The 26785-nt window shown below is 37.3% G+C and overlaps 2 protein-coding genes across 5 annotated transcripts; both read right to left on the bottom strand.

Annotated features, from left to right (window-relative positions):
- Window positions 1740-11066, bottom strand: LOC109840483 (receptor-like protein kinase). Its single transcript, XM_020409153.1, has 3 exons — window positions 10972-11066; window positions 2901-9687; window positions 1740-2325 (listed from the first exon to the last, which is right to left on the bottom strand). Exons 2-3 carry the CDS (start codon window positions 5857-5859, stop codon window positions 1940-1942), a joined length of 3345 nt encoding a protein of 1114 aa, XP_020264742.1. The 5' UTR covers window positions 5860-9687; window positions 10972-11066; the 3' UTR covers window positions 1740-1939.
- On the bottom strand, window positions 11280-20979 carry LOC109840484 (cell wall integrity protein scw1). Of its 4 annotated transcripts, XM_020409154.1 has the most exons (10): window positions 20749-20979; window positions 20491-20670; window positions 20324-20399; window positions 15656-15797; window positions 15365-15473; window positions 13100-13171; window positions 12910-13001; window positions 12649-12718; window positions 12428-12510; window positions 11291-11753 (listed from the first exon to the last, which is right to left on the bottom strand). In XM_020409154.1, the coding sequence occupies exons 1-10, from the start codon at window positions 20854-20856 to the stop codon at window positions 11669-11671; spliced, it is 1017 nt and encodes a 338-aa protein (XP_020264743.1). In that variant the 5' UTR covers window positions 20857-20979; the 3' UTR covers window positions 11291-11668. The 4 variants fall into 4 exon arrangements, with proteins under 4 accessions (XP_020264745.1, XP_020264743.1, XP_020264744.1 ...); XM_020409156.1 differs by lacking the exons at window positions 20324-20399; window positions 20491-20670; window positions 20749-20979 and adding exons at window positions 19889-19964; window positions 20056-20238 and having other exon boundaries at window positions 11280-11753; XM_020409155.1 differs by lacking the exon at window positions 13100-13171 and having other exon boundaries at window positions 20749-20976.

Raw genomic sequence — 26785 nt, 5'->3', positions numbered from 1 at the left:
CCTTGGGACATCATTCAATGAAACAGATGGCATATTTCACTCTTTCAGAAAAAGAAAATACTTTCTTCGCTATATTGAAAATGTTTGGAAGTGATCAACCTTAACAAACCACATTTTAGTGCACTATAGAATATTGATACGAGATTAGAAAGCAAAAGCACTCCCAAAAACGAGGGGAGACTGGAGGAAGAAGTCAAAACCACATCAGCATAGTAGCTAGTTTAACATAATAAAATTGTGACCAATTTACCTACGAGTAAGAAAGTAAATAATTTCATTGGTCAAGGTCCAACAACAAATTAGTAATAGGAAACCGAGCTGCAGATAATTAGTCCACCAAATGAAATGTCTTCTTTCATTCTTTCAACTTCACTCCATTTTTTCCTTCCCTTTTTTTTCCCTTTTCTTTTCGCTATGCACGTGCACGTGTATATGCGATCAGTTTGTGCGTGTATCATCTTTGCGCTACAAAAATTCACTTATATGGTTCTCCTGGGCATGTCATTACGCAGGTCTTCCGAATTGCTATATAGAAGCAATCTGTATCTCATTTTGTATGTACTAATGAATCATTGTCAATTGTCAAAAGATCGGTAATTAGCTTCAAACCAAACTACCAGCAGGCCAGTTTATACCCACAGCCAAGCAAATTGAACTATTAAACTCAAGAGGATGTGGAATATCTCAGGTATAGAGGTCTTGGAGCTTATTCATTGAATCCACATCGCAAATATCACAGAGATACCTCTCAAAGCCCGGGTAGGTGGTAATTATTTGAGGATTGATTCTAAATACATTATATATTGAATAAGAAGAAAGTTGGTGGTAAATGCTTAAAGGCACTGAATGAGTCTAATATGATGAAACTAGACCTTCTTTTCAAATTAATATCCCCAGTATCGCATAAGATGGCAAGGTACATTTCAAATAAATCTTTAGCACAGTTAGTTATCCTCATTGGAATAGCAACTGGACTTTAGATACAAGGAGGATTGATTTGTCTTCTCTGTACCACAATGGAAACTTCACTGAAAGAAGAAGGAGAAGAAAAATTAATCCATACCTAATCATGAAAGACTAAAAGTTGCACATAGTTCATCTTTATCCAGGATCTTAGCATGTTTGAAGTTCGAGCAGGCATGTCTTCTCCAATCCCACCCTCTAATGGTTGTCCTTCATACAAACAAAAAAGAAAGCAGAAGTTTCCATATTTTCTCCTTCTCCAATCCCACACTCTAATGGTTGTCCTTCATACAAACAAAAAAGAAAGCAGAAGTTTCCATATTTTCTCCCATAACATTCTTATTCGGTGAACTTCAGAGAAAAAAATTATATAGAGAGCTCGATATTCACATTAACATCTACCAAGTAAATGAACTCTAGTTTACATACCTCAAATTTGAAGGCATTTGATAATTTTCCTTGCAAAAAAAGGACCACCAACCAAAATAATAATAATAATAAAGAAGGACAAAAAGAAAAAAAAAAGATGATAAGGAGCTATTCTATATAGAATAGGGTGGACTCGGCAACCTTTCTAAATTCAGCATGTTTAAGAAAGACAAAGTTTCCATAACACGATACACTTTGTAACAGTTATATGATAATTCACTTAAAACAGTAGTAATATTTCATAGTGTATAACTTCTATTCTTACGTAAAATTGTTTTGTATTTACTACATCTGTCTTTAAGATCAACTCAAAGAACCCAAAATGCATTATAGATCAGAAAGATTAGCAAAGTCTTCATATAAAAGACAATCTCATTCCATCCTCAATATATTGCATACACGAGCCCTTTTTCCGATGGAAATGCATACATGAGCTTTTAATAAGTACATATATAGCTCCAAGTGAGACTAAGGTTATGCCTAATCTTAATCCTAGTGGTTAACTGCTCATGGGCATAGATTAAAAATAATGAGCAAGATAATGACCTCATTTTCCAACCCTTGCATTTACAGTCCTTGCCTCTTTCAGCAAACTAGTAGCATTTGACGTGATATCAGTTAGTTCTTTAACAACCTCTCTCATCGATGGCCTTTCGCTTACGTCCTTTGAAGCACATCTCAAAGCCAACAGAAGAACTCCATGAACTTGTTCTTGTAATTGAACAGATGCAATGATTTCGTCCATAAGACTGGGATCAACAACTAATTCTATATCATCACTAGAATCCAAGGTTGTGCGCACCCAGCTCACTAAGTCGGTGTCCTCAGGAAAAGATGGCTCCAAAACCCTCTTTCTTGTTATCAGTTCGAGTAAGACCACGCCGTAGCTATAAACATCTGATTCCTTGCTCTTTCGGGTGGAAAATGCTGTCTCTGTTGAAAGACATGAGGATTTGGTACATAAGCTAATGTACTTTTGTTCTATATAAACTACACAGAAACTATTAAAACTAACATGCAATGGCTGAAAACACAGTATAGATGAAACAGGTATTCAAATTTTAAAACGAAAGAAACAAATAAACAGAAGATTGCATGACTACAGTTGATTTCATAGATTTGAATTAGCATCACTGGTGAGACTCCAAGCACTATTTTGTGAGCCAGGAGTTATCTGGCATCCATTATGTTCAAAAAGATGAGAAATAAGTTTCCAAGTAACTAAAATAATTTAAAAGCTTAGGCTCAGACCTTTGCTACAAAAATTTGTTGGTTTTAAACTCAGAGGCTAAACTCATAATATACTTGACTCTTTTCTCTTCAAGGAATCTCATCGACTCTTTAATTAGCCTTCTACATAACAATCACATTTGTGATTGCGCCCATATATGATCCTAAACAACTCAAGTATCAGATCCAATTACAGGATCCTGGCAATAATTTTTTTTGTTATGTATAAAACTTATCCATGAGTTCAATTACATAGAAGTACAGCAATAAATACATACCTGGAGACATATAGCCAATGGTGCCCACGATGGCAGTAGATTGAGAGGAGGCAGAAGACATTTGATCGATGATCCTCGCAATGCCAAAATCTGATATATGAGGCTCCATTTCCGAATCCAAAAGTATGTTTTTGGGTTTTATATCACGATGAACAATAGCAGGATCACAATCTTCATGAAGATAAGCCAATCCGTGAGCAGTTCCAAGTGCAATCTTATATCTCACATTCCATTCCAAAATCAGTGGAGGCTTCATCTCGTGTAAAACATCATGAAGACTTCCCCCTTCCATGAACTCGTACAGTATTAGTCCATGATCACTTCTTAACCAAAAGTTTACCAATTTCACTAAATTCCTATGTCTGATATTGCCCACTGTTTGAATTTCTCTAATCATGCTCATGTTTGATTCCTTCTGAGGTTCAAAAACAAGCTTTTTTACCGCATAGACTTTATCGGGGCTTAGAGAAGCTTTGTACACTATTCCATCCGCTCCTCTTCCCAATTCATACTTTTCATTTAAGTTATCGGTTGCCTCCATAATTTTGGTAAGTAATAAAGATAACCCTTGCTGCAAAGAAGGCGTCCTCTCCTCTGGCTCGCCACTTTTAAGCCTTAGTAGTACACAACCCAACACAAGACACACCAAGAAACACAACAGTGAACAGCCAATAATTATTACCACAACATAAAGCTTGCTGAGGCCTTTTGATTTCTTCGATGTACTACATGGTTTTAAAGGAGAAATCTTTACGCATGAATAATCATCAGGTTGACAAGAGATACAAAGATCGGGATTGCCCAAGAAAGAGGTTGGATTGGAGATAACAAGTTTCATTAATTTCTCTGGTATTGGACCAGTGAAGTGATTATAAGAAACATTCACCTCGAGTAACGAAATTAGATAAGCCAATGATTTAAGGCTTCCTGTCAAATTGTTGAGAGAGAAATCCAAACTCTGCAGTCTATTCAGGTTCCCAAGCTGATTGGGGACCTCTCCAACAAGTCCATTTAAGCTAAGATTTAGAGCTTCAAGATTCTGTAATGTACTCAAAGATGAAGGGATAGTACCTCCGAAAGAATTTCCTCCAAGTCTTAGCTCGAGAAGCTTTTTGAATTGTGATAAGAAACCTGGAATTCCTCCACTGAACTTATTCCTTTCAAGAATCAACCGAGAGAGAAGAGTTAGGTTAGTTAGACTTGAAGGAATCGAACCATTTAGAGAATTTGAACCCACATCCAAAGCAAATAGATTGGAGCACTGTGAAATTTCTTGTGGAAGCTGACCATATAAACCATTGTAGGAGACATTCAATTCTTGAAGACAAACCAAATAGCCAATTTCTCGAGGTATAGGGCCAAAAAGTCTGTTCCTTGACAAATTAATCTTAGTGAGATTCTCACAGTATCCAAGTGTTGGAGGGATAAAGCCATTCAAATTATTCACACTCAAGTCCATATATACCAAACTTGAACCTTTCCCAAATGCAGGAAGAGAACCAGTTAGGTTGTTATGATCAATTCTTAGCCGTCTCAAAGTCAAACAGTTCCCAATATCAAGAGGCACGCTTCCTTGCAGAAAATTGAATGGAAGGTTAAAAACCACTAACTTTCTCTGAAAGCAAATATGAGGAGGAATGTCCCCAGTAAAACTATTGTTAGTGAAATCAATTTGAACTAAACTACTGTTGATCCCTAAGCCTTGAGGGATGACTCCAGTGAACTTGTTATTAAACAGCGAGATGTTCTTTAGATTCTTTAGCTCAGTTATCTCTAATGGCAGCTTCCCTGAGAGACTGTTGCTGTAAATGAGAAGATTCTCAAGGGTCTGGATCCTCCAAATATCAATAGAAACCTCTCCTGTCAGATTATTCCGAAACAAAAATAAACTCTGCAAGTTAGTCAGCTTGCCCAATTCATTTGGAATGGCCCCTTGTAGCTGATTTTGATACAGTTGCAAATCCGTCAGAGATGTGCAGTTCCCAATTTCAGTAGGAATCGAGCCTGACAGAGAGTTCATAGACAAGTAAAGAACTGAAAGCTCGGTCAGTAAACCAATAGAAGATGGAATTTCTCCTGATAACTTATTGTTAACTACATCGAACGATGTCAAACTACTGCAATTTCCTAACCCAGTTGGGATATTCCCTTCAAATTGGTTATATGACACATACAACTCTTGAAGATCCTGACAACTGCTTGGTATCATAGGAATCTTCCCGGTAAAAGAATTACTACTGGCATCCATGAAGGTAAGGCCTTTGATTTTGTTTAAGGTCTCTGGAAGTGGCCCAGTGAGCTGATTGTGATCGAGATAGAGCTCGACTAACTTAGTGCAATTTCCGACGGAGTCAGGCAAGGACCCTGATAACTGATTGTTACTCATCCAAAGGATTTTGAGTTGAGTCAAGTTTCCAATGCTATTTGGGACAGGACCAGTGAAATTATTTTGGTTGAGAAAGATTGTGTCAAGACGCCGAAGCTGAAATAACGAGTTTGGTATCTTCCCACCAAGGAAATTGCTAAAAAGGGACAAATAGGATAATCTCTTGAGACTCTCGAGAGACCCAGGAAGCTCACCAGTGAACAAATTGACAGAAAGATCAATGTATCTAAGAAAGCTGCAATTGCCCAATTGAGACGGGATCGAACCCGTGAGGCTGTTGTTGCCAAGATCAAGTATTTGGAGATGTTTGAGGAGCCCAATCTCTGGTCCTAATGAACCAGAGATTTCACTTTGTGGCAAGTTTAAAAAGATCACATTGTGGAACCTATCACAACGGATTCCTACCCATTTGCATGGAGTTGGGTCTGAAGAGTTCCAAGTGGAGTTAATGGAGGGTGGAAGCTTGAAATTCTTGGCAAGGGAAAGCAAGGACTCTCCATCAGAGTTCAAAGCATAGGTTAATGGAATTGTAGTGAAGAATAACAAGGGAAAGTACCAAACGGTAGCACCCATTAATCAAAACTCTGTGGAAATCTGACCCAAAATTGCTGATTTAACCAAGCAAAAAGAAACAAGAAGAAAGCCCCTACCTAAGAAACATAACACGTTGAAAAAAGATTGCTGAAGTACGAGTGCAGGTTAGTAGTTCCAGCTAGACGAAGAAGAGTGAAGAACAACACAAAAAGAACTATACAAACCCAACTCGAAGTAATTGTTGAAGAAATCAAAAGAAAGAAGGGGAGGGATTTTCTTTGCCTTTATAAGATGTGACCCCTGTATGCAGCTCTTTTCCTCATGGCCTCCTCTCGGCTTGTTTCAGGCTTTGAGGTTACACTACAGTGATCCAGAGCAGAGCAGTAGACATATAAATAAATGGTAAAGGTGCTGTTACCGACCAAAAATAGGATTAGTGTAAACAAACCAGGCATGGATAATGAATGCTACGTCACATTTACTTTATTATTATTTGATGTTTTAAATCTTTTATTTACCAACCATGCTCCACTCGAACACCCACAGCCAAAATAAAAGCATTAATAAAAGATCGGGTTTATACTGAGAGGCAAAGCTTCGCGTATCGGCGAAAGCCAGGGCTGGGCTTTAAAATTTGTTTGGCACGAGGCGAGGAAAAATGACAGGGTACTGACGAGCTACATAAATTCTCACTGTTGTTGCCCGTGAGCTTGGGACAGAGAGCCTGGATGAGGTCACCTCCCATAGTTTATTAGATTTTTTTACTAGCTTGTTATTCATAATTACTCTAATTTTAGTTGGAATCGTTTTTGTTTTTGTTTATTTCCACCAAAAACTTAGCAATGGCTTTTATTGCTAACGTCTCCCTAACAATCCGTAATTACTTAAGGGGAAAACTGAAACGGGTGGGTACCTGTGGATTCTAGAAAGGTGGGATGTAACTAAATTACGAGATAATAACAGAATTCTTACACTAATTTAATCAGGAGATTGATATACATGGACGCATAACCAAATTATTAATTGTACAATTGATTGTGACAGTCATGTCTCAACTGCAATATATTTTGTTTGTAATGTATCCTCATTTGTTTTCCTGCGCGTCTGAACTTACCAAAAGATTCAATGTTTTTTTATGCTCAGTTGGTTATCCAGAAATATCACGCACAAATTTTTCTTCTTTGTTTTTTCTTTTTTTTTCTTTTTTTTCTTTTTTGTCTTTTTTGTTTATGAGAGCAAATAAACGATTCTGATAATTTTAAAACAAAGCCATCGGAAGCAATACAGTGGGCCCATAAAACAATAATGGATGACAGCTACCCCTGCACTATTTTTTAATTTTTGTTTTTTCAAAAAACCAAAACAGATCGACGGCCGACCTTCCACCGTCTACACCCTTTGAAGATGCTTTGACGCTTGTACTCTGTACTGCACAAAACACACTTCTCGAAAGCTCCAGCATTAAACCTTTTCTTCTAGGCAGTTCATATAGCTTTTCGTGATTCATTCTGGTAACGAGTTGACCATTAAAAAAAAAGTTGGCATGATGCACAAAACTCGTGCATCACACCAAACTTTGGTGCAAATGCAAAAGGAGATCAACACTTTTTCGCGTCAGTTGAAGATGAACCTTCTACATTACTAACGGAGATCAACACTTTTTCGTGCATCACACCAAACTAATCTCGGATGATTTCATTCACACACGTTCAGAAGTAGCGAAGTCTAATTATTGAGTACAGCCTGACGGTCTGTGTAAGGCTCTGACGAACTTTAGGTAGAAAGTTAAAACAAGGAGGAGAATTTTTTAAAATTAACCTTTTTTAAAACAATATAAGCAAAATTGACATTCATACTAAAATTAGCAAAAACGACCTCCTTTTGACTAGCTCATCACAGCTAGCCAAAAAGAGATCAAAGTCGCAAAAATAAGTTATAAATTACACGGGACTAGTAGTCTCGTGTAATTATGAAGCGCTACGCGCAAGAATTAGACGGGTAGCAAGAATTAGATGGGACTAGCAGTGCTGTATACTTTTCCCCCATATATAAACACCCGCCCATGACTCTCTTCCTCATCACACCTTGTGACTCTCTCTCTCTCTCCTTCTTACCCTTCTCGTGCCCTAACCTCTCTGATCCCTATCTCCTTGCCCCCAAATCGACACCTCTTGCCTTGACCGCTCACATCCAAGGCTACCTCAGAGTCCACCATCGCTTCTGAGTCCACCAACCTCTCGTCCACAGCTCACATCTCACAAACGCAATCGAATAACAAAATCAACCGAATAACGATGAAGCTAGACCTTCGCAACATGTAGGCGTCCCAACCACAAACGCAACCAAGTAACAAACTCATCCAAGCTCGGGATCGTGGAGAAGGAGGACAAGGACATGTCCGAGATACAAGACAAAGTTTACGGAGTATATTATTTGTGTCTTGGCTTTATTCCAATATGTATCGAGAGAGTACGTGAGGTATACTTTAAACTATTTGTGCTAAGTTATTTATTGTTGTGTGTGGTGGAATGAGAAGGGGGTTATATTAAGATATGTATCCATGTGAGACAGTTTTTGGATTTGTAAATGAGTTTGTGGTATGATGTGCGGTGGGAATTAGAAATGAATTTGTGGTGTGTCATTATACAGGAAATGCAAATTTGGTTTGTGTTAGTTTTATTATGAAATGTATCGATATGAGACGGTTTTTGGATTTGTATAGAAAATACAGAACTAGAGATGGTTTTTGGATTTTTACAAGTGCACATGCACATAAAACGTGCACATGAGAACTGCCTAAGAAATTCACAGGACTACCAGTCTCGTGCATTTTGATTTTGGCCCAGAAATTAAATCATTTTGAGCTGCAAACTCTCCGCCCAAAACACGAGATTAGCAGTCCCATGTAAATCATTTTTCCACCGCAATGTTTCTGCCCAAAACACAACTAGCAGTCCCGATAAAATCATTTTGGGTTGAACGTCTTAACCCAAAACACGACTACTAGTCCCATGTAAATCATTTTGGGTTGAATGTCTTTGCCCAAAACACGAGACTGCTAGTCTCGTGCGCACTGTTTGGGATGAATTAGACCCACTAATTGCACTGGGCTACTAGTCCCATGTATATTTAAAAAATTCCTTTAGCAAAATCAACCGTTTTCTACCCACGATGCGCTGACGTGGGCAAAAGACGGTCGTTTTTGCTAATTTTCGTCTAAATAGGTCGATTTTTCTAATATTATTTCAAAATAGATCCGTTTTAAAGATTTGTCCAAACAAAAAATCATTCTGGTACATTAAAAGTGCTGCCAAATTGGTGAATATATTACTATCAATAACAAAAGCCTCCTCTTTTTCCCCCATTTTTTTTTTTGGCGAGATTGATTCATACTAACCACAATGAGAGGGTGGAGGTATCTCAATCTTGTTTAATTAAAGAGAGGATAAAAAAAATAACTTCAAAAATACACTCTAGCGAAAGGAACATGCTGTCAACATAGAGTGCAATGTCATCTACAAAGTTGAAATTAGCACAAAACGAGATTCAACTCATATCAAGGTGAAATTATTAAGTAAGAAATTTAAAAACGAAAAAAGGGAAGTCCCGCAACACAGATTACAAGTTTGAATATGGATTATAAGATGGATATGGCTAAAATGAGGGACCGTCAGTATTACCAACATTGACAACACTAAAAATTTGGAACTTTATCCAAAACTGGGAAAACCTGATAAGTTTGCTTTGGTTTCATCTCAAAGGAGGGGGAAAACCCGAGTCGAAATCGGTACAAATAATTGCTGGGAATGAGGTCAGCGGCTAAAGGAATTTAATTCACACAATGGCGTATTGACAATCCAACAACCTCTGTAATAGATTATAGATTAATATGGAAAAGAGCAGCAAAAAGCCAAACTACTCACATCGCACTAAGGTTAAAAAATAGTAATCTGCCACAAAGAGCTACCTAGTGGTATTGAAAGGGACTTCAATAGGAATTTATTTGAGTAATATTCCCATGAATTCATGGGAGTGCAGAAATGAGAAGCCATAAAGATAGTTGGAATAAGAAATTTCTGACTAATAGCAATGCATGCACGAAAAAAATTTATCATTAATAACCTAGCATGTAGGCACGTGCCATGCACGTACAAAAATATGAAATTTATCCAACTAATCTAATATCATACTTATAAGTAATTAGTAATTTGACAATGATTTATGTAATTTTATTATAGAACTATACTAAACTGTTATTTCATAATTAAATGAAAAAGTATTCTTAATACAATTTGCTAAGGAACTTCATTAATTTATTGAGAATAATGTATTGGGAGCAAGTGATTTAAACTAGAAAAAGAAGAAAATTGAAGAGTACCGCTATTTGATTATGTGATTTAGAATGTTCTAGAAATAAGAAAGGAAATGAAGAGAGAATAAAAAGGTCTTGCAAATTACAACTTCAATTATGTCAGTCAAATCCTAGTCCCGTGTCATTCTAGAAATAAGCAATGAGAATAAAAGAAAGGAGTGTGCGCTCACTTTGACCTGCAAATTTACCAATATACCCCTCTTTTCTAATGGTGATGAATAAAGACATTCCAACTTTATGGTACCGCTCATTGGTTTTCTATATAGAAGTATAGACTTGAGTGGCGATGGCACCAAGAATCGAAAGAGGCATATAAAACGCAGACGGGAAGGAGGTCAACAGAAAGCTCGACTAATTTATAAAAACATCAGTAGAAAACTGTAAACACTACACAAGGTAATCATGACGGAAACAATCTTAGGATACTGGAATTAGGAAAACAAGGTGAGAACATGAACTTCTTTAAAGTTTAAACCCTCACGGGATGAGGAAAATGATAAAACAGTCAATCTAACCATTAGGGTTTGTGATTACGCTTAACTGACACTGAAGACACTGCTTATGCTAAAATAGCTTGAAGGAGGCACAAAAAGTCTAAAGATGCAACGGGAACCAGACAAATCAAATGAACTAAAAGAAGTATATCTCAATTAGTTGTCAAAAATATATTTAAGAAAAAATACCATGATTAATTCCCCTCACCATTGCAGCGGGACATCTCATATAACTAAAGAAAGAAAGTTCACCCTCATGACGAAACATGGATATAAATCACTCACCTCTTGCTTTCCAGTGAACAGCACTCCATATGTAAGTTCGTCCCAGTAAAATTTCCAGGTTTTTCAGTTTTTCTTCCTTAGCCTGGAGAAGAAGCACAATCATCAGTGTCAACCTGAATGAATTTATGGAATGAATGAATGGATGGATGGATGGGTGAATATGAATTCACGGTTATGCTCTCCAAGCTACCAAGTGATAATGTCATGAAATGAGCTCAATCATTGAAAGTCAAATGTAGCCAAATATTTCCGCAATAGCATCTGACGGGTTAATATGATGATAATTCTCTCCAGGCCAGGCACGGTAATGTCTAAGGAATGAGTTCAAACATACACTTCAAATGCAACAAAATATTTCAACAAAGTATCTACATAATATCACTTGACATGCAAATGTCCTAAATGTGATCCATCATGATGCCACAAACTCCTCAGTTGCATATGGACATAAATGCAAAACACTATCTGACCAGCTTCATAATGCCAATGCACATTAACATCACATATATATATATATATAACGTTCAAAGTAACTCCACATTATGGAAGATGGTAATGGCAATCATGACCAGAAGGTGCATTCAAACAAGCATGGGATGATGATGTTGGATGCAACAGCATGGTTCCCATCATGCATCTATGCTTTAATCTTCACAAGGATGCATGAAAAGCAAAATTACACCCCTTCAAGATGTTGCTAGTAGGTTTGTGACTTTCCATTAGCTTCAGGCGCAGCACCACCAACTTGATTCTTCTTTTGCCCAAATGGGTTCTTCGAAAATGTAACACGGGTTAAGGAAAATGGAGTACATGTTAAAACTTGAATAATAAGAAAAAACTATATTGTTCCACCAATCCAAGAACAATTTTTAGTGATCACTGCCTTCCCTTGCTCTAACCAAAGTTTATAGTAATTAAAATATTTTATTTGATTGTATCAAAGACACAGCAATCTAGAAATAAATTATAGTTCAGAATTGTAATATTTGTCTCAAGTGACTCATTTATCTTAGTTGAAAGGAGAACAAAATATAAATGTCTGCTTTGGAAAGTATTTTAATCTAATGAAGGCAATAACTTCGAGAACATACGGGTATATCTTTGACTTGCAATAGAGCAGACACCCATGATCGGGTCAAGTTGACGACAATTGACAACCTCTTATCCAACTGGCTTATAGATATAATCATGTCATTGGTCATGTCCAGAGGGGAGGGATCTGATTTCAATGTTTGTAAATTCAGCAGGTCACTGGGACTGATTTGTAATCAAAATAGACCAAATGATTTTGAAATCACATTAGTACTTCAGAACCCTACACCAGAAAACTTTCTAGAGCAATGTTGGATCATCTTCAGAAATCAGTTAATGTTCGTGAAAAAGCAAGACTCAGTTATTATTTAGTAAATTTTCAAAGGGACGGTTCAGCTCCTTCCTCATACATATTAAAGGATATTGTATTCGTATGCCACCACGGCCAGAACTAGGAAGAACTGCACCCTGCACATTTTGGTGGACAGCTATAGCACTGTTTACATCCTGCAAGAACAGTTGGACTTAGTGAACACAAAAACATAAACAAAACCCAACATTCACAAAATCTGGAACCAGCTTAAAAAGTATAGTGTAAACTTAAAGCAACAGTATGAATATAAAAAAGAGCTTCATAATACATACATCAAACTCAATAAAGCACACGGTGTTTCTCTCTTGGCGCAGAACCTTCATTTGTTTATAACCAGGTTGCCTGTGAATGGGATTACAAAAAAGGGTAGCAGAAACAATATACAAGGTGCAATTGGCATCAGTACGATCCAGATAAAGTATGAAAGTGAGGGACATCAATCAAATTTCAAAACTTGTGTCATCCTTCATTATAGAAAATGCAGCATCTTATAGAAGATAGGAATCAATTGTTTTGAAAGGTTAGGATCATACACGCTAAAGAGACCTCTCAGTTCTTCCTCATTTGTGTTCTCACCGAGATTGCCAATGAAAAGAGTATTGCACGGCGGATTGTCTTTTGAATTCTGCAAATAAGAAGAAGTATAATAATTAAACATGCTTGTAAAAAAAGATATTAAAAAACAACTGCATAAGCCTCATGTATAGTTGATTATATTATCACCTTCAAAACCAAAGAGAAAATTAGGGGTTCAAACCACATAAGGGGTATTTGGCATTTCGGAGTATTTGCAACCTGGAAGTGTAAGTAAATGGAAAGTGAAAAAAGAAAGAAAAGCACTTTACTCATTAAGTACATTCTTTCTCATTGCTTTCTACTTGTAAATCTTGTTTGCATTTTGAAAATGAAAAAGTGGAAAGTTGACGCGCAACTGACATGGCATCCACTTTCTTAATGTACTGTTTGGTTGCCATGGAAAGTGAGCAGTGGAAAGCAAGCATCAATACTCTCTTTTTTGTGTGAAAACTTGATGGGTATTTTGGTTATAGAACTTTGGTTTCAAATGCTCTCTTATCTTTTAAGTATAAATGCAAGCTTTCCATGGAATGGAATATTTCAATTTTGAAAACTAGATTGCTCAGTAGCACCCAATCTGGATGGAGTCCTGGCTCCGCCCTTGACAATATGATATAACAGTTGTTAACAATATATTATTATTTTCTTGTAAAATAATATCATATTTTCCACAAATAAGAGCATGTTTGCGAAATGGTCAAAGTAGATTATAATCTACTTTCGAATGCTTGGCAAGTGGATTATTTGGATTTTAATAATCCACCAAAAAACTAACCTGGGAGATCCTGCGACTCGACCAAGTAAAAGACAGTTATACCATTCATGATTTCACAAGATCTCAGTCCTCATTCAAAAACTCACCACCAACCCCATGTACTTTTTGGTCATTTTGGACAATAATGATAGATTATAATTTATAATCCACCAAATTTATCAAACACTTTGAATTATAAACCCACATGAGTTATAATCCATGACCCAAGTGGATTATAATCCAAAGTTCCCAAACAGGCTCTAAAACAACATTGTTGTCAATAAAATTATTTAAAATATCATATTCAATATAGTAATGTTATTCTCCATAAGATAATATAACTTTTGAGCCTATTTAAGTATTTTAGTATTATGCTTTTATTTAAAATTTTATTTTTTTTATTAAATTAGCATAATCTCAAGGAGTTTATATTTACTTGTTTAAACCAAATTATTTTTAACTCTAGAAAACAATAAATTTTTATTAACATATCTATGTAACATAATCATAGTATAATAAAGGGAAAAGTGTTTCTAAGACGTCACCTTAGAGGTGTCATCTTAGAATCCATCTAACCAAGCACCTCTGCATAATCTCAAGGAGTTTATATTTACTTGTTTAAACCAAATTATTTTTAACTCTAGAAAACAATACATTTTTATTAACATATCTATGTAACATAATCATAGTATAATAAAGGGAAAAGTGTTCCTAAGGCGTCACCTTAGAGGTGTCACCTTAGAATCCATCTAACCAAGCACCTCTTGATGCATTGATTAGACTATTCCAATGAATGAACCACTCCATTCATCATGACCTAAATGTCTCAAAACATCTCTAAAACGAAAATCATAATGTTCAAATACTTCTAATACATATTTTTCATTGTCTTTTTAGTTGTAATATCATAAAACTGTTAATTTTACAACCACGTGATGCATGAGTAACTAAACCCCAATATGCCTAATTTTTGTTTATATACAATCCAAAACATATAAAACAAAATGAACGGAATGGATCAAATAAATTGATTGCATATAACATAGTTTTGAAGATGCTTTTCACTATAATAAAATACTATTAACATGTTAGAAAAGTACAACCCAATAGAAGCATATTGTTAATTAGCAAAGTATAATTACAAACACAGTGTAACACCACAAAAAAATATTTTATAATATATGAATCATTTTAAATCAAATGGTCTTATTTACCTAATATGAATATTTTTATAGCGATATTTTTAAGAAATAAGACCTTAAAGTAAAATAATGCAATTTAACAAACTTATATTTATGTTGGTAATTTAGTAAACATAACATTCTTTATAGGAATAATGCAATTTGTTCATAAATATTATTAATTAACTAGATAATATGAAACAATATTATTATATGCTAAGACAACATTATTTAATCTTTAACATATAATTATATAGAGAAATAAAATATTTTCCATAGTTGGAAATAAAAAGTTGTGTGTGTGATTTGAAACACAATTAATAAGATACTTCAGGATAGTTGCAATTACTTTGAGATACAAGTTGCCGGATAGAGATTGCCCAAATTCTGAAACTAATCTCGTAATTCAAAATCCAACACTTACCCTTCTGAAAAGATGAGTTCTTTACAATAAGGCAGGTTGCATATCATAACTACCTGAACTGGGGCATAGCCGCTAGGAGCTGGCAAAGGAGCAGGAGGAGGTAAAGCTACTTGAGGAACTGGATAGGGTCCGTACGGATCATATGTAGGTGGAGCCATGTACCTAAAGAAAAATCAACAACAAAAACTTCATTTAGATTGATGATATCACGGTTCCAGAAAAAGTTTTTATCAATCCAATTCTTCCCCTAAAAATATCATTTAGCAACTAATGAATCACAAGCAGTATATTACCAGCCAACTGCTACTTATATTAAAAGTGGCTAGCCATAAAGAACATCTTACCCCGGGGTTCCCCAGACATGTGGTGGTGGCGGTGGAGGTGGTGTTGGGTAAGGAGAAGGACTCGGATACCCTGCATGAGTATAGTCACCACCAGTTCGCAAACGCTTACTTGGGTCAAATGAGCTGGAATCGGCTACTACACCTACAGATTTAAGAAAGAAATTTTGTAGTAAATATTACCATTCAGAGATACACAGACCAGCACATCATCAACTCTTAACTGTTGAGATGTTTACATGCTAACAAGCAGCAATAACTCTAAAAACACCAAAACCATACACTGGTTTGAGCAACAGTATTATACTTGGGTACAAAAAGCTTTAAAAACGCACTGTGTATAGATTATAAGGAAACCCTATTAATGTTAAACCAAAGGTCACCTCTGAAATGATAAATAAAATAAGCGAATAACAGCTGGAGTACACAGTACATTAAATCAAATTATCAATTAAATACAAAAACACAATACCTTTTACCTCCAAAAATAAATATGTCATCTTTAAGCAACATAATTTTTTTTTTCAAAATTTCTCAGAATGGTTGTACACCAATCTACCCAAACAGCAAGTACAAATGGCAAGTTCCATTGATAACGCTACCAACAAGACTCAGTTTTTATAGATTAATTTACTTAAACAATGCTTAAGCTATCTGCTAGTGGAAGAGTTAAATATGAGCTCAACATTTCTTTGATCCATCATAATTAAAAAAATGTTTCATTTCCCCCTGTTTATGTGCATATAACTATGAAACCACAAATCAGGTATTCAGAACAATGAAAATGCATATAGACAGAACTGTTGCCATATTGATCAAAGCAAAATTCATGCGGTAGCGCGCATCCAACTTAAAAATAGATATGGGGAAACTAAGCAAACAAACGTTAGTGAGCATGTGAATGTCATGGGGCTGGGCTCAAATGAAATTGTTGTTCCACAAACATCAAAGTTGGACTAAGTATTGCCACCTTGTAGGACTGCACAAGAAACCAAAAGGCGGAGAAACCAAAAGGCGGACCGACTAATAGGTGAAAGAAGTCAAAGATGCAGCAGAATAATCTTCGTTCAATTTGTATGTGCCATTGAACTTCTACCAGGCCTTCCCATCATATATATCCTTTTAACGGAGTTTTTAAATGTATTGGGATCAAAAAAGAGCGTTTTGAATTAACTGGGTTGTACTAAATATGGTGGAGCGGTAAAACATGCAGGTAGAGAGAGTAGCAAAATGAGAGACAGATAAAAGATGAAACATCAAAGGAAAGCCAGTTTTAAAATATCTCTCTCTTGGATAATCCGAAATAAGCAAGATTTAAAGACATTTAAAAATATTTAAAATTCCCAACTTACGAAAAACTAGATCATAAGCTCACCTAAATAAGCTAAGTTTGACCAAGTAAATAACTTTTCTACAATGTAGTTTTTATTAAATTTTACCATAACAGCCAAAAGCCAACAAAAGCTAACATTGCACAAAAGCTTCTGAAAATAAGCTCCCCAAAACAGCCTCTTATATTCGAACAGCTAGTTATTTGATACATATGGATTGAAGTTTGAAGTAGTTAACTAAATATGGATTGCTCAATTGCACTTTTGCTAGCCTTTACTTGGGATATTTTATATTTTTTATGAATAATTACAATTCAATATATGATAAAGAATATATAAGCTTAAAAAAAGCAGAAACTCATAAATTTATATAATCCTATGGTGCATAATCCGATTAAACACTATCTGCTTCCGAACCACATGCATAATGAAATCATGCTTTAGAATCTTGATAATAAACCCTTTTTGGTTTTTAGCTTAGTTTAAATTCTACCAAAATATAAGACTAAACTAAAATCACAAATTTTCAATTATCAAAATAAAATGATCATAATTTATGAATGAAATAATAATATATTTTCTTTGTAAATTTAAAGAATGTTTAAATGTTTCCAAAATGGGTTTATAAAGATTTCATCTCAAACATGAGTTTTTACCTCTTTTAAATATAGTTTTTAAACCCAAAGGCAACCAAACAATTTTTTTAGTAATGCAAGTTCTGCTATGGGAGAGAGACAAAGAGAAGGGGTGACCGCCTGGACGGGGACAAGAGAGAAAGGGGACGGAGGGAGAGAGTAGCAGCAGCAAAACAATATATGATAGAAAAGGAAGCAGGAAATATTCACGTTTACGATGCTTGAAAAAGTTCTTTTGAAACTCACTTTGAAACTTTTTTGAAGCATAAGGCGTTTAAACTCAAAAGAGGAGCTATTTATTCCTTGAAGCACACGCCTTATCACTTCAGGAAAATTAATGTGCGCTTCACCCTCCATAAAGCGCTTCCCTTTAAATAAGATAGGAGGATATAAACAGATTATTGACTCAAATTAAAATGCGGCCCTTGTGTATCTTATGATCATGTGACTATAAATAATATATATAGCTTATGTATTTAGCCTAGTTTATTATGATTTGCATCTATCCTTCTGATATTTAGTTCTTATTTACTGATCAAGTCATGGATGTATCTAATTGTTAATTATTATACCACTATTGATATATTTACAGTATTTATGAATTTAAAAATTAAAATATAATTAACTCATGAGGTTTTAGCCTCTCCCATTGAAACTTTACGCTTCGCATCATAAAATGATTTGACGCTTTGCCTTGCACTTTTCTAAGCATTAGCGTTTAGTGTAAAAACTAAGGGAATAAATGCTTTCAAAAGATACAAAAACAATGAAAATATTGGATCAGTGAAGAATAGCCATCAATGGAAGTGGATAAGAAGAATGAGGCCTGGGAAGAAGACAATGTTTCATGTAACAAGTGCGCTAGACGGACTAGGCGTTTCAGCCCATGCCTAGTGCCTAGACGTCTGGGCGGCGTCTAGAGATTTGGCTATTTTTTTAAATTATTAAATTATAATAATTGATAAAAATATGGGGTGGTCAAGGAGCTTTTGCTGAAGGTCGAAGGAGGTAATGAAGGCGTTCATATTTAGAGGTTAAAGGAGTTTGAATGAGGTTGAAGAACGTAAAGGCTGCAATGCAAAAAATCACGACCAATGACTAAAGAGTGCAGTCCACATATGCAGACAATGCTCCCCTAAACACTCCTAAAAACTAAATGGGCAACCTAGGTACCGCCAAGCGCTAGGCGCTAGTTAGGCAGCCTAGGTACCGCCTAGGCCTAGACATACGCCTAGGCGGACTAGGCGGAGGCTTTTTAAAACAGTGGATAGCACTAACAACCTTGATGTATTCTATCAAATTTTGGTATAGTTCCACTGATAAGAAGAGGAAAGAAAATAAAAAGCCAAAGTTGTGCCTCATTTGTCATTCATTAGACTACAAGTTCCAACAATCCTACCAGCCACTTTAGACTTAACCAAGTTATGCCCAATATAGACTAATTGTGTTGATCTGTTATACACTCTGAACTTGGCATGATTTGTAGCACCAATAGCAACTTGTTGCTTATCAAGAGGGACGTGCTAAAGTCTCAAAACTCCACAATGGTTCCTACTATAAACATGTGGAAGAACCTCTAGATTTTTGAATCACACATATGTTTACATGAGTCCATTCTATCACTTGTAAGAGTTAACTGCAATTAGATGGATGGACTACGCAAATTTGTTTAGCTAACGAGTTCCTAAATTTCGAAAGCTCGGAGATAGAAGTCGGTTAAAGCCACATATAACTCCGTACAATCCACTAAGAGACAGATTATGTCAACTCGAGAAATGTACATCTAATGAATTAAGACACTATCATTTCTGATGGGTATCATCCAATATGTCATATCGGGATTTCTCCAAGGATATAAATAGCAACTATTAAAGAATGGCAACATAATCATAGTGAAATCAAGATTTCCATTGATTAAAAAATCTACAGGAAAGGAAATTTAACAATTAATTTTTCGCAATAAAAATGAAAAAGAATCATCTTCCTCTTTATTACACAGCATTCCCAAGAATCATACATTATAAGCAAAAGTTTTCACTTCATTAAGCTGTTGCTCCATACAGTGCACTAATAATTCCCATTGATCCAAACAGTGAAGATTTAATTTTTTAGACAAATAATAATAGAATGCCAAACAAAAAGGTTAGAGCTAACAACTTCCATGCGGATACTTTGCACAAACTACTACTTTAATAATATTAAAGTGGTCGATTAGACAACAACCCAAGGCTAAGAACTAGAAAATAAACCTGAAAGAACACACAACCTACCTCTCTTTACATATAGATTCTTCTTGGCCATCTCAGTGTGCAGGACCGACTTCTTATCGGCATCAAAGACCAAATCCTGAAATCCCCAACATACCACTTTCAAATTCATAAAAAATCCAAAACCGGACAACAGTTGAAGCACAGGAAAAAAAATCAAAAAGGATCACCTGAACTGCAGTTTTAGCAGCCATTGCCTGCTGAGCAGTAGAAAAGAGCGCGAATCCCATGGGCTGCTCTCCTTTAAAGTTCACCTGCGAAGCTTCGTACCCAGGCAGCCATCGCAAGAGATTCTGAAGCTCTCTCTCCTTCACGTCTTCAGGCAATCCAGAGATAAAGATTGTACGAACCTACAGAAGAGAGAGAAGAAGTCGATAACGGCGATTCTTGAAGATTCAGAGGATGAAGAAAATAAACCTGAAAGAACACACAACCTACCTCTCTTTACATATAGATTCTTCTTGGCCATCTCAGTGTGCAGGACCGACTTCTTATCGGCATCAAAGACCAAATCCTGAAATCCCCAACATACCACTTTCAAATTCATAAAAAATCCAAAACCGGACAACAGTTGAAGCACAGGAAAAAAAATCAAAAAGGATCACCTGAACTGCAGTTTTAGCAGCCATTGCCTGCTGAGCAGTAGAAAAGAGCGCGAATCCCATGGGCTGCTCTCCTTTAAAGTTCACCTGCGAAGCTTCGTACCCAGGCAGCCATCGCAAGAGATTCTGAAGCTCTCTCTCCTTCACGTCTTCAGGCAATCCAGAGATAAAGATTGTACGAACCTACAGAAGAGAGAGAAGAAGTCGATAACGGCGATTCTTGAAGATTCAGAGGATGAAGTGAGAGGATCGATTCAGTACCTCGTCGGTTGGTGGACGATTAGGGTTTTCGACGGGGATCGGAGGCGGAATCGGCGGCGGCGGGGCCCAGTGCTGGTGGTGGTACGGGTGGATTCCGGGGCCGGCCATGAGATTAAAACCCTAACCCTAGTTTTTTTTTTCCTTTTTTGTCTCCTTGCTTTTTTGCCCTTTTGGCTATCCGCTCGATATTAAATCAAAAATCGAGGGTGTAGAGAGAGACGGCAACGTGGTTTTGGGTGTGGGTTTATAAAGAAGATCCGCTGTGATTTTTGGACAGCTGTAGCCCGTATGTTCTTCTTCCAAACAACTTTTCCATACTCTCTTTTTAGAGCCCGTTGAGATGGGGTATTTTGTCCGGAAAATTAGGAGAAAAGCCGCTAAAATGGCAAAATACCTCATTCAAACGGGTCCTTAGTTATTTGGTACTCTCACTCACAAACGAGTAGGATCATGATCACTCACCACATGAAAACATCAGCTAACTTGGCTCTGATACCAATCGTGATCAGGACTATTTTAACTTTGATACGACAGACCTAGCTCGTGGGGAATACGGTGTAGACGGGGAAGAGGATATAGATATTGTTTATAAATATATCTTCTTCTTCGTTCACATGCATATCAAAAATTAAAGAAAAAACAGTAATGAATAGTAACAATAAACAGTAACGACGTGAACAGTAATGAATAGTAACAGTGGAAGTAATTTCATATGGTGAGTGATCATGACACTACCCAACTAGAAAACGAATCCAGCTGTTTAGTTTTCATCCGTATTTGAAATCCTCGGCTAATGTCAGATATGACCACCCGGATCAACCCGATATTGATGAGAATTCAATGGGAAATTTAAAGGAAGGAATTAGATGTAAGAGTTGCGCTAAAGCCCATATTCTCTTTAAAAACATGTAAAAGAATGCATAAATAGGAGAACCTGTTTAATTTGATTGATAAACGAGTTAGAATATTTGATGATAGCTTTTAGCATATTTTAGCCCAATTTGTATAATTGAGATTTAAGTGGTAAATATCCTGACTTTGGTTTTAATTTGCAAATATAAATAATTTTGGAGGTGTATACCTAATTAGGTAAATTTAAGTTAACCCTCAACTTTGAGGGACTTCTCAGATAGCTCCTACATTCTGTTCATTCCACTCAACCCCTTCAAATCTTTGGGTTTCTCACTTAACCCCCTAATCTTAAAGTTTTTCAGGCACAACCCCTATTTAATCGATTATTAGTAGAGTAACGAGAGTATGCCTTTTGAAATGTAGCCCCTCAAAATGAAAAAAGATAAATAGATAATTTTTAATAAAACGAGAGGCATTTTTGTCATTTGTTGTCACATGTTTCGCTGTGACCCGTCAAGGTTCATAATATTACTTTGGTCTGTTAAGTGAGATCATACTCCCTTTAAAATGGTAGTTGTGAAAAATTTTCCATAAATAATGTTACCCACGTTGTTTTACGATATTAGATTCTAATCCTAATTAAACTAAATTAATTATCATTATTAATTAATTATATTATATTCCACTTGTAAACAAAGCAGAAGAATCCCCTCCTTTGAGTAAGAGCCTCTGCACCTCTTGTAGGCATCTCCTATCTCCCATGGGTATCTTTTTCTTCTCTTGTTCGTTCGCGCACAATGGGGTTTGTTGATGGGGTTTTTTGATTGGTTAAAAGGAGATTTCGTTGTGGCTTTTGAGGTGGAAGATGTTTAGTGATTTACTCTCATCTGCAATTTAGGGTAAAGGTTCTTGGGGCGTCAAGGAGTCTCAGGTGGGGGTCCTTTAAGGATGGTTTGGAGGAGGTGTTGTTATTGATATTTTGACATGAAGGATGATTTTCTCAGCCAATGAGAGAAACTTTCACTCATGGAGGAGGAGCAACAAGATTGTCTGGTAATCAATAATGTGATGCATAAAGTGGAAGAGAAAGGGAAACTCTGCCTCTTGGCTAGGTTTTGACAATTTGATCCTTCAATAGAGATGCATTCAAAAGGACATCGCACAAGGTTTGGGAGCCATTGAGGGCTTTCACTGTTCGAGACTTAGAGGGTGGTTAATTCTTGTTTCAATTTTATTCAATTTATGATCAAGGTTGGATGATGCGCAATGGACTATGGCACTTCAACAAGCACTTGCTTCTTTTTCTTTTTAAGGAGTTCAATGGAAACATTCAACCCACTGAGTTTTTTTATTATTGATGGACTCTGTTGGGTTCATGATTATAACATTCCCCCAATTGTATGATTCGAGAGGCTAGTGAATTGATTGGAAACAAGATGGGGCATTTTGAGAGGGTGGAATCTAATGCTATCGAGATTGCATGGGGAATCACTTCGTATCAGGGTGTGGACCAATACATCTAGACCTTGAGGAAGGGGGGTGTCTCTGAAGCTAAGTTATTGTAAAATATTATGATATGTTTTACGTATGAGAGATTGCCAATTTTTGTTATTTTTGCAGGCATCTAGGGCATGTTGAAAGGGAATGTGTGAAGAACCAAATAGAAGGTGAGGCATAATATGGTTTGTGGTTGCGTTTCTCAATAGTGCAATCAAAAAAATGATAGCGGTGGGAGACGATTGAATGAGAAGAATTATGATTTTAGGGAGTTCTCTCACTATAGTGCTTCATATGAAAATACATTTCATGCAAAGGAGACTGAAGTCACTGATTGGGCTGCTACAAATATCACGGTAAAGTTAGTGGTGTGCAAGTATTTTTACGGCAATAGTAATATGGAAGAGGATACTCGTGTTAGTGAGGAAAGGGGAAAAGGATTGAAATTTGGGTGAGGAGGATCATTTTCATTGATGTGCAGCAAGACCAGAGGGGGGAGTTCATGGCACATATTTGGGAAAGCATAAAGAAAGTGATGAAGTGCCCGTGTAGATTATTACCAAGAAACTAGCTATTAGTAGTGTTGAATCAACAGCAGTGGTTGCATGTGTGCAGACCCGCTGAAGCCAATGAAGAAAAAGCTTTGGCAGCTAAAATAGAATGGTTGCTAGTTCAATCGGGGTTTGCTAATGATTTCACAGTAGATAGAAGGGGGTTAGGAGGAAGTTTTTGCTTGCTTTGGAAGGAGAATATTAGAGTTTCAGTTATAAATTATTCTTGATCATATTATTGCATAGATGGGGTATCCAATGGGAGTAACATAACAATTTTTTGGTTTCTATGGAAATCTCGAGGTGGCGAATAAGAGAGACTCTTATAGTCTATTGTTGGTTTCGGGAGTGGAGAACCAAACCTAAAATCAAAAATCACAAACTGTACAAAAATCATCTTATCGGTCGACCGACACAAGCTCATCGGTCGATCGATGTGAAGCCAAAAAATATTACAGGAGTTTCGGGACGGTCAACCAACGGGCTTGCCCAGATCGACCGAAAATGTGCACGAGAAACCCTGTAGAAAATAGGGTTCTGGACGGTCGACCGAAGCAATGATATCAGTCGACCGATGGTGATCAACCAGTCGACCGATGAGATGATATCGGTCGACCAAAGTCGAGTCAGGCGGTTTCTTAGTTCGGGTTGGAATCTGTTTTTGGGCTGTGTATATATTTCCTAAAACATTTTAGGGTTATGTGAGGACGTCTTTGTGAGGGTTTTGACGGTACTTTGAGATCAGAAATCTTAGAGAGAGAGTGGTCTATTGTGAGCATTGTAATCTTCTTCAATTAATCAATGAATTTCTGGTGTGGCTCCCGAGGACATCGACATGTTTGCTGAACCTCGTTAAATCTGGTGTTTGTATTCTTTTGTTTGTTCTTTCCTGTAAGTTTTCTTTTATTTGTTATGATTTCTTGCTTACCTACTTTCGACACAAGATCTGGAAGGGCGCGTGTTGTCGTGTGTTCAACCTCAACAACTGGTATCAGAACTTCATTCGATAAAGTTTGTGTGTGAAAGAGATGGCAGAAGAAAGCAAATCGAATATCGAGAAGTTTGATGGATCAAACTTTGCCTACTGGAAGTCGCAGATGGAGAACTATCTATACCAGAAGGATCTTTATCGTCCGTTGATGAGAAAAGCTAAGGGAAAGAAGAAGGAGGAATCAGACGAGGACTGGGAAATATTGAATCAGAAGACTCTAGGGAGGATTCGGTTATCACTCACCAAATCAGCCACCCATAACATATTGAAGGAGAAGACGATGGTGGGGCTTATGGAAGTGCTCGCGAAGATGTACAAGCAACTGTAAGTCGCAAACAAGATGCATCTCGTCAGGACACTCTTCAACCTCAAGATGACAGAAGGATACCCATTCACGTTGTTGTAGATTGTCTAAAAATTACTGCAGATAGTTGATCCCCATCAAATACTAATAACAAAAGTTACAATTTGATGACTTTCAGAAAGCTACAACTTGAAGACTTTCACGTAAATTGAGAGAGGTTACAATCCAATAACCTTCAAAACAACTGATGAGAGCTTTGATTCAACAAGTCTTTACAATCAACAATAGGGATTACAATCCGACGGCCCCTACAAATCGAGGAAAAGTCAACGTCTCAATCGACCAGACAAGGTGGCACCTCCTGTGTCGGCTCGAAAGGTGACTCAAAGTTCTAGACGAGACGACATCTCCATGTCGACTCGAAAGACGACTCGAAGTCCCAGAATGAGACGACACCTCCATGTCGACTCAAAAAGAGACTCGAAGTCCCAGACGAGATGACACCTCCATGTTGACTCAAAAAGCAACTCGAAGTCCCAGACGAGATGACACCTTCATGTCGGCTTGAAAGGCGACTCGAAGTCCCAGACAATATGATACCTTCATGTCGATTTGAAAAGTAGACGTCTTAATTGACCAGACGAGGTGACACCTCCCATGTTGGCTCGAAAGGTGACTTGAAGTCCTAGATGAGATGACACCTCCATGTCGACTCGAAAGGCAACTCGAAGTCCCAGACGAGACGACACCTCCATGTCGACATGAAAGGCGGTACTAGCCGGCCCCTCTTATCGAAGCCGACTCGCCGAGAGTCTGCCTGACTCAGTCGACCCAACGATTCGACACTTCTTCACATCGACACGAAAGGTGCTGCTAGCCAGCCCCCCTATCGAAGCCGACTCGCCGAGAGTCCACCTGACGCAGTCGACCTGATGATTCGATGCTTCTTCACGTCGACACGAAAGGCGCTACTAGTCGGCCCTCCTATCGAAGTTGACTCGCCGAGAGTCTACCTGACTCGGTTGACCCGACGACTCGATGCTTCTTCTCGTCAACATGAAAGGCGCTGCTAGTCGGCCCCTCCTATCTAAGCCGACTAGCTGAGAGTCCACTCGACTGAAGTCAATGAAAATTTGCAAATCTCGTATGTTCACTAAGCTCGCCTGCATGCTCACCTGAGCATTCAGACAGCTCGCCCGAGCCTTGCTAGCCCCGCCTGAGCAATGCAAGCGGGTTGCTTGCTTATGGGAAGTGGACTCACCTGCTTTCCACGTCCTGGATGAGGAGGCATGACTCTCATCACCCCTATAGCGGTCACATCCCATAGCTATATGAAAGTATGCTACTCCTTACCCCTAAGTGGTCACATCCTACAAATCAAGGGATGGTCCATGTCATCCCTTGCCTATTTATAGAACCTCTCTGTCAACATGAAGAGGTTCAGCATGTTCAGCACGATCAGCACGTTCTTGCTTGACATTTTCAAGACTCTAAAAAAGCAGAGACTTGAGCTGGGTTGTGGCCGCTTCTTCTCTTGGAGCTCTTGACTTGGTCTTTAAACCCATTGCGGTTAGTACTCTTGGAGGTTCATCTTCTCTTTGAGATAAATTCTTCTTGGGAATTCAAACTCTGCTAGAGTTCTGAGCTCTCTTACAGAGAGTTTCCAACTTGTTCAACAAGTTCCCCCAAACTCGCCTAGATTTCTTAACTCTCCAACTTGCCACGCAAGTTCTTGATACTCTTACAGAGAGTTCTTAAAACTCGGCTAGAGTTATAAACTTACCTTGCAAGTTCTCTCAAAGGACTAACATCCCACGAAGCGAAGTGCTTGGATCGTCAACG

This window comes from Asparagus officinalis, chromosome 5, assembly GCF_001876935.1.
Source record: "Asparagus officinalis chromosome 5, Aspof.V1, whole genome shotgun sequence".
NCBI classification, from domain to species: Eukaryota; Viridiplantae; Streptophyta; class Magnoliopsida; order Asparagales; family Asparagaceae; genus Asparagus; species Asparagus officinalis.
Note: the sequence above shows the minus strand (reverse complement) of the source record. Positions and strands in the feature narration are given on the sequence as shown.

Excerpts from the sequence above, each read along its gene's own strand:
- LOC109840484 (XM_020409154.1), bottom strand. The coding sequence starts at position 20,856 with ATGGCCGGCCCCGGAATCCACCCGTACCACCACCAGCACTGGGCCCCG. Across the intron at positions 13,172-15,364 it reads GCGGCTATGCCCCAGTTCAG|GTTGCAAATACTCCGAAATG; the intron begins GTAGTTATGATA and ends TTACACTTCCAG. Across the intron at positions 12,511-12,648 it reads TGTGCTTTATTGAGTTTGAT|GATGTAAACAGTGCTATAGC; the intron begins GTATGTATTATG and ends CTGTTCTTGCAG.
- LOC109840483 (XM_020409153.1), bottom strand. The coding sequence starts at position 5,859 with ATGGGTGCTACCGTTTGGTACTTTCCCTTGTTATTCTTCACTACAATT. Across the intron at positions 2,326-2,900 it reads CATTGGCTATATGTCTCCAG|AGACAGCATTTTCCACCCGA; the intron begins GTATGTATTTAT and ends GTCTTTCAACAG.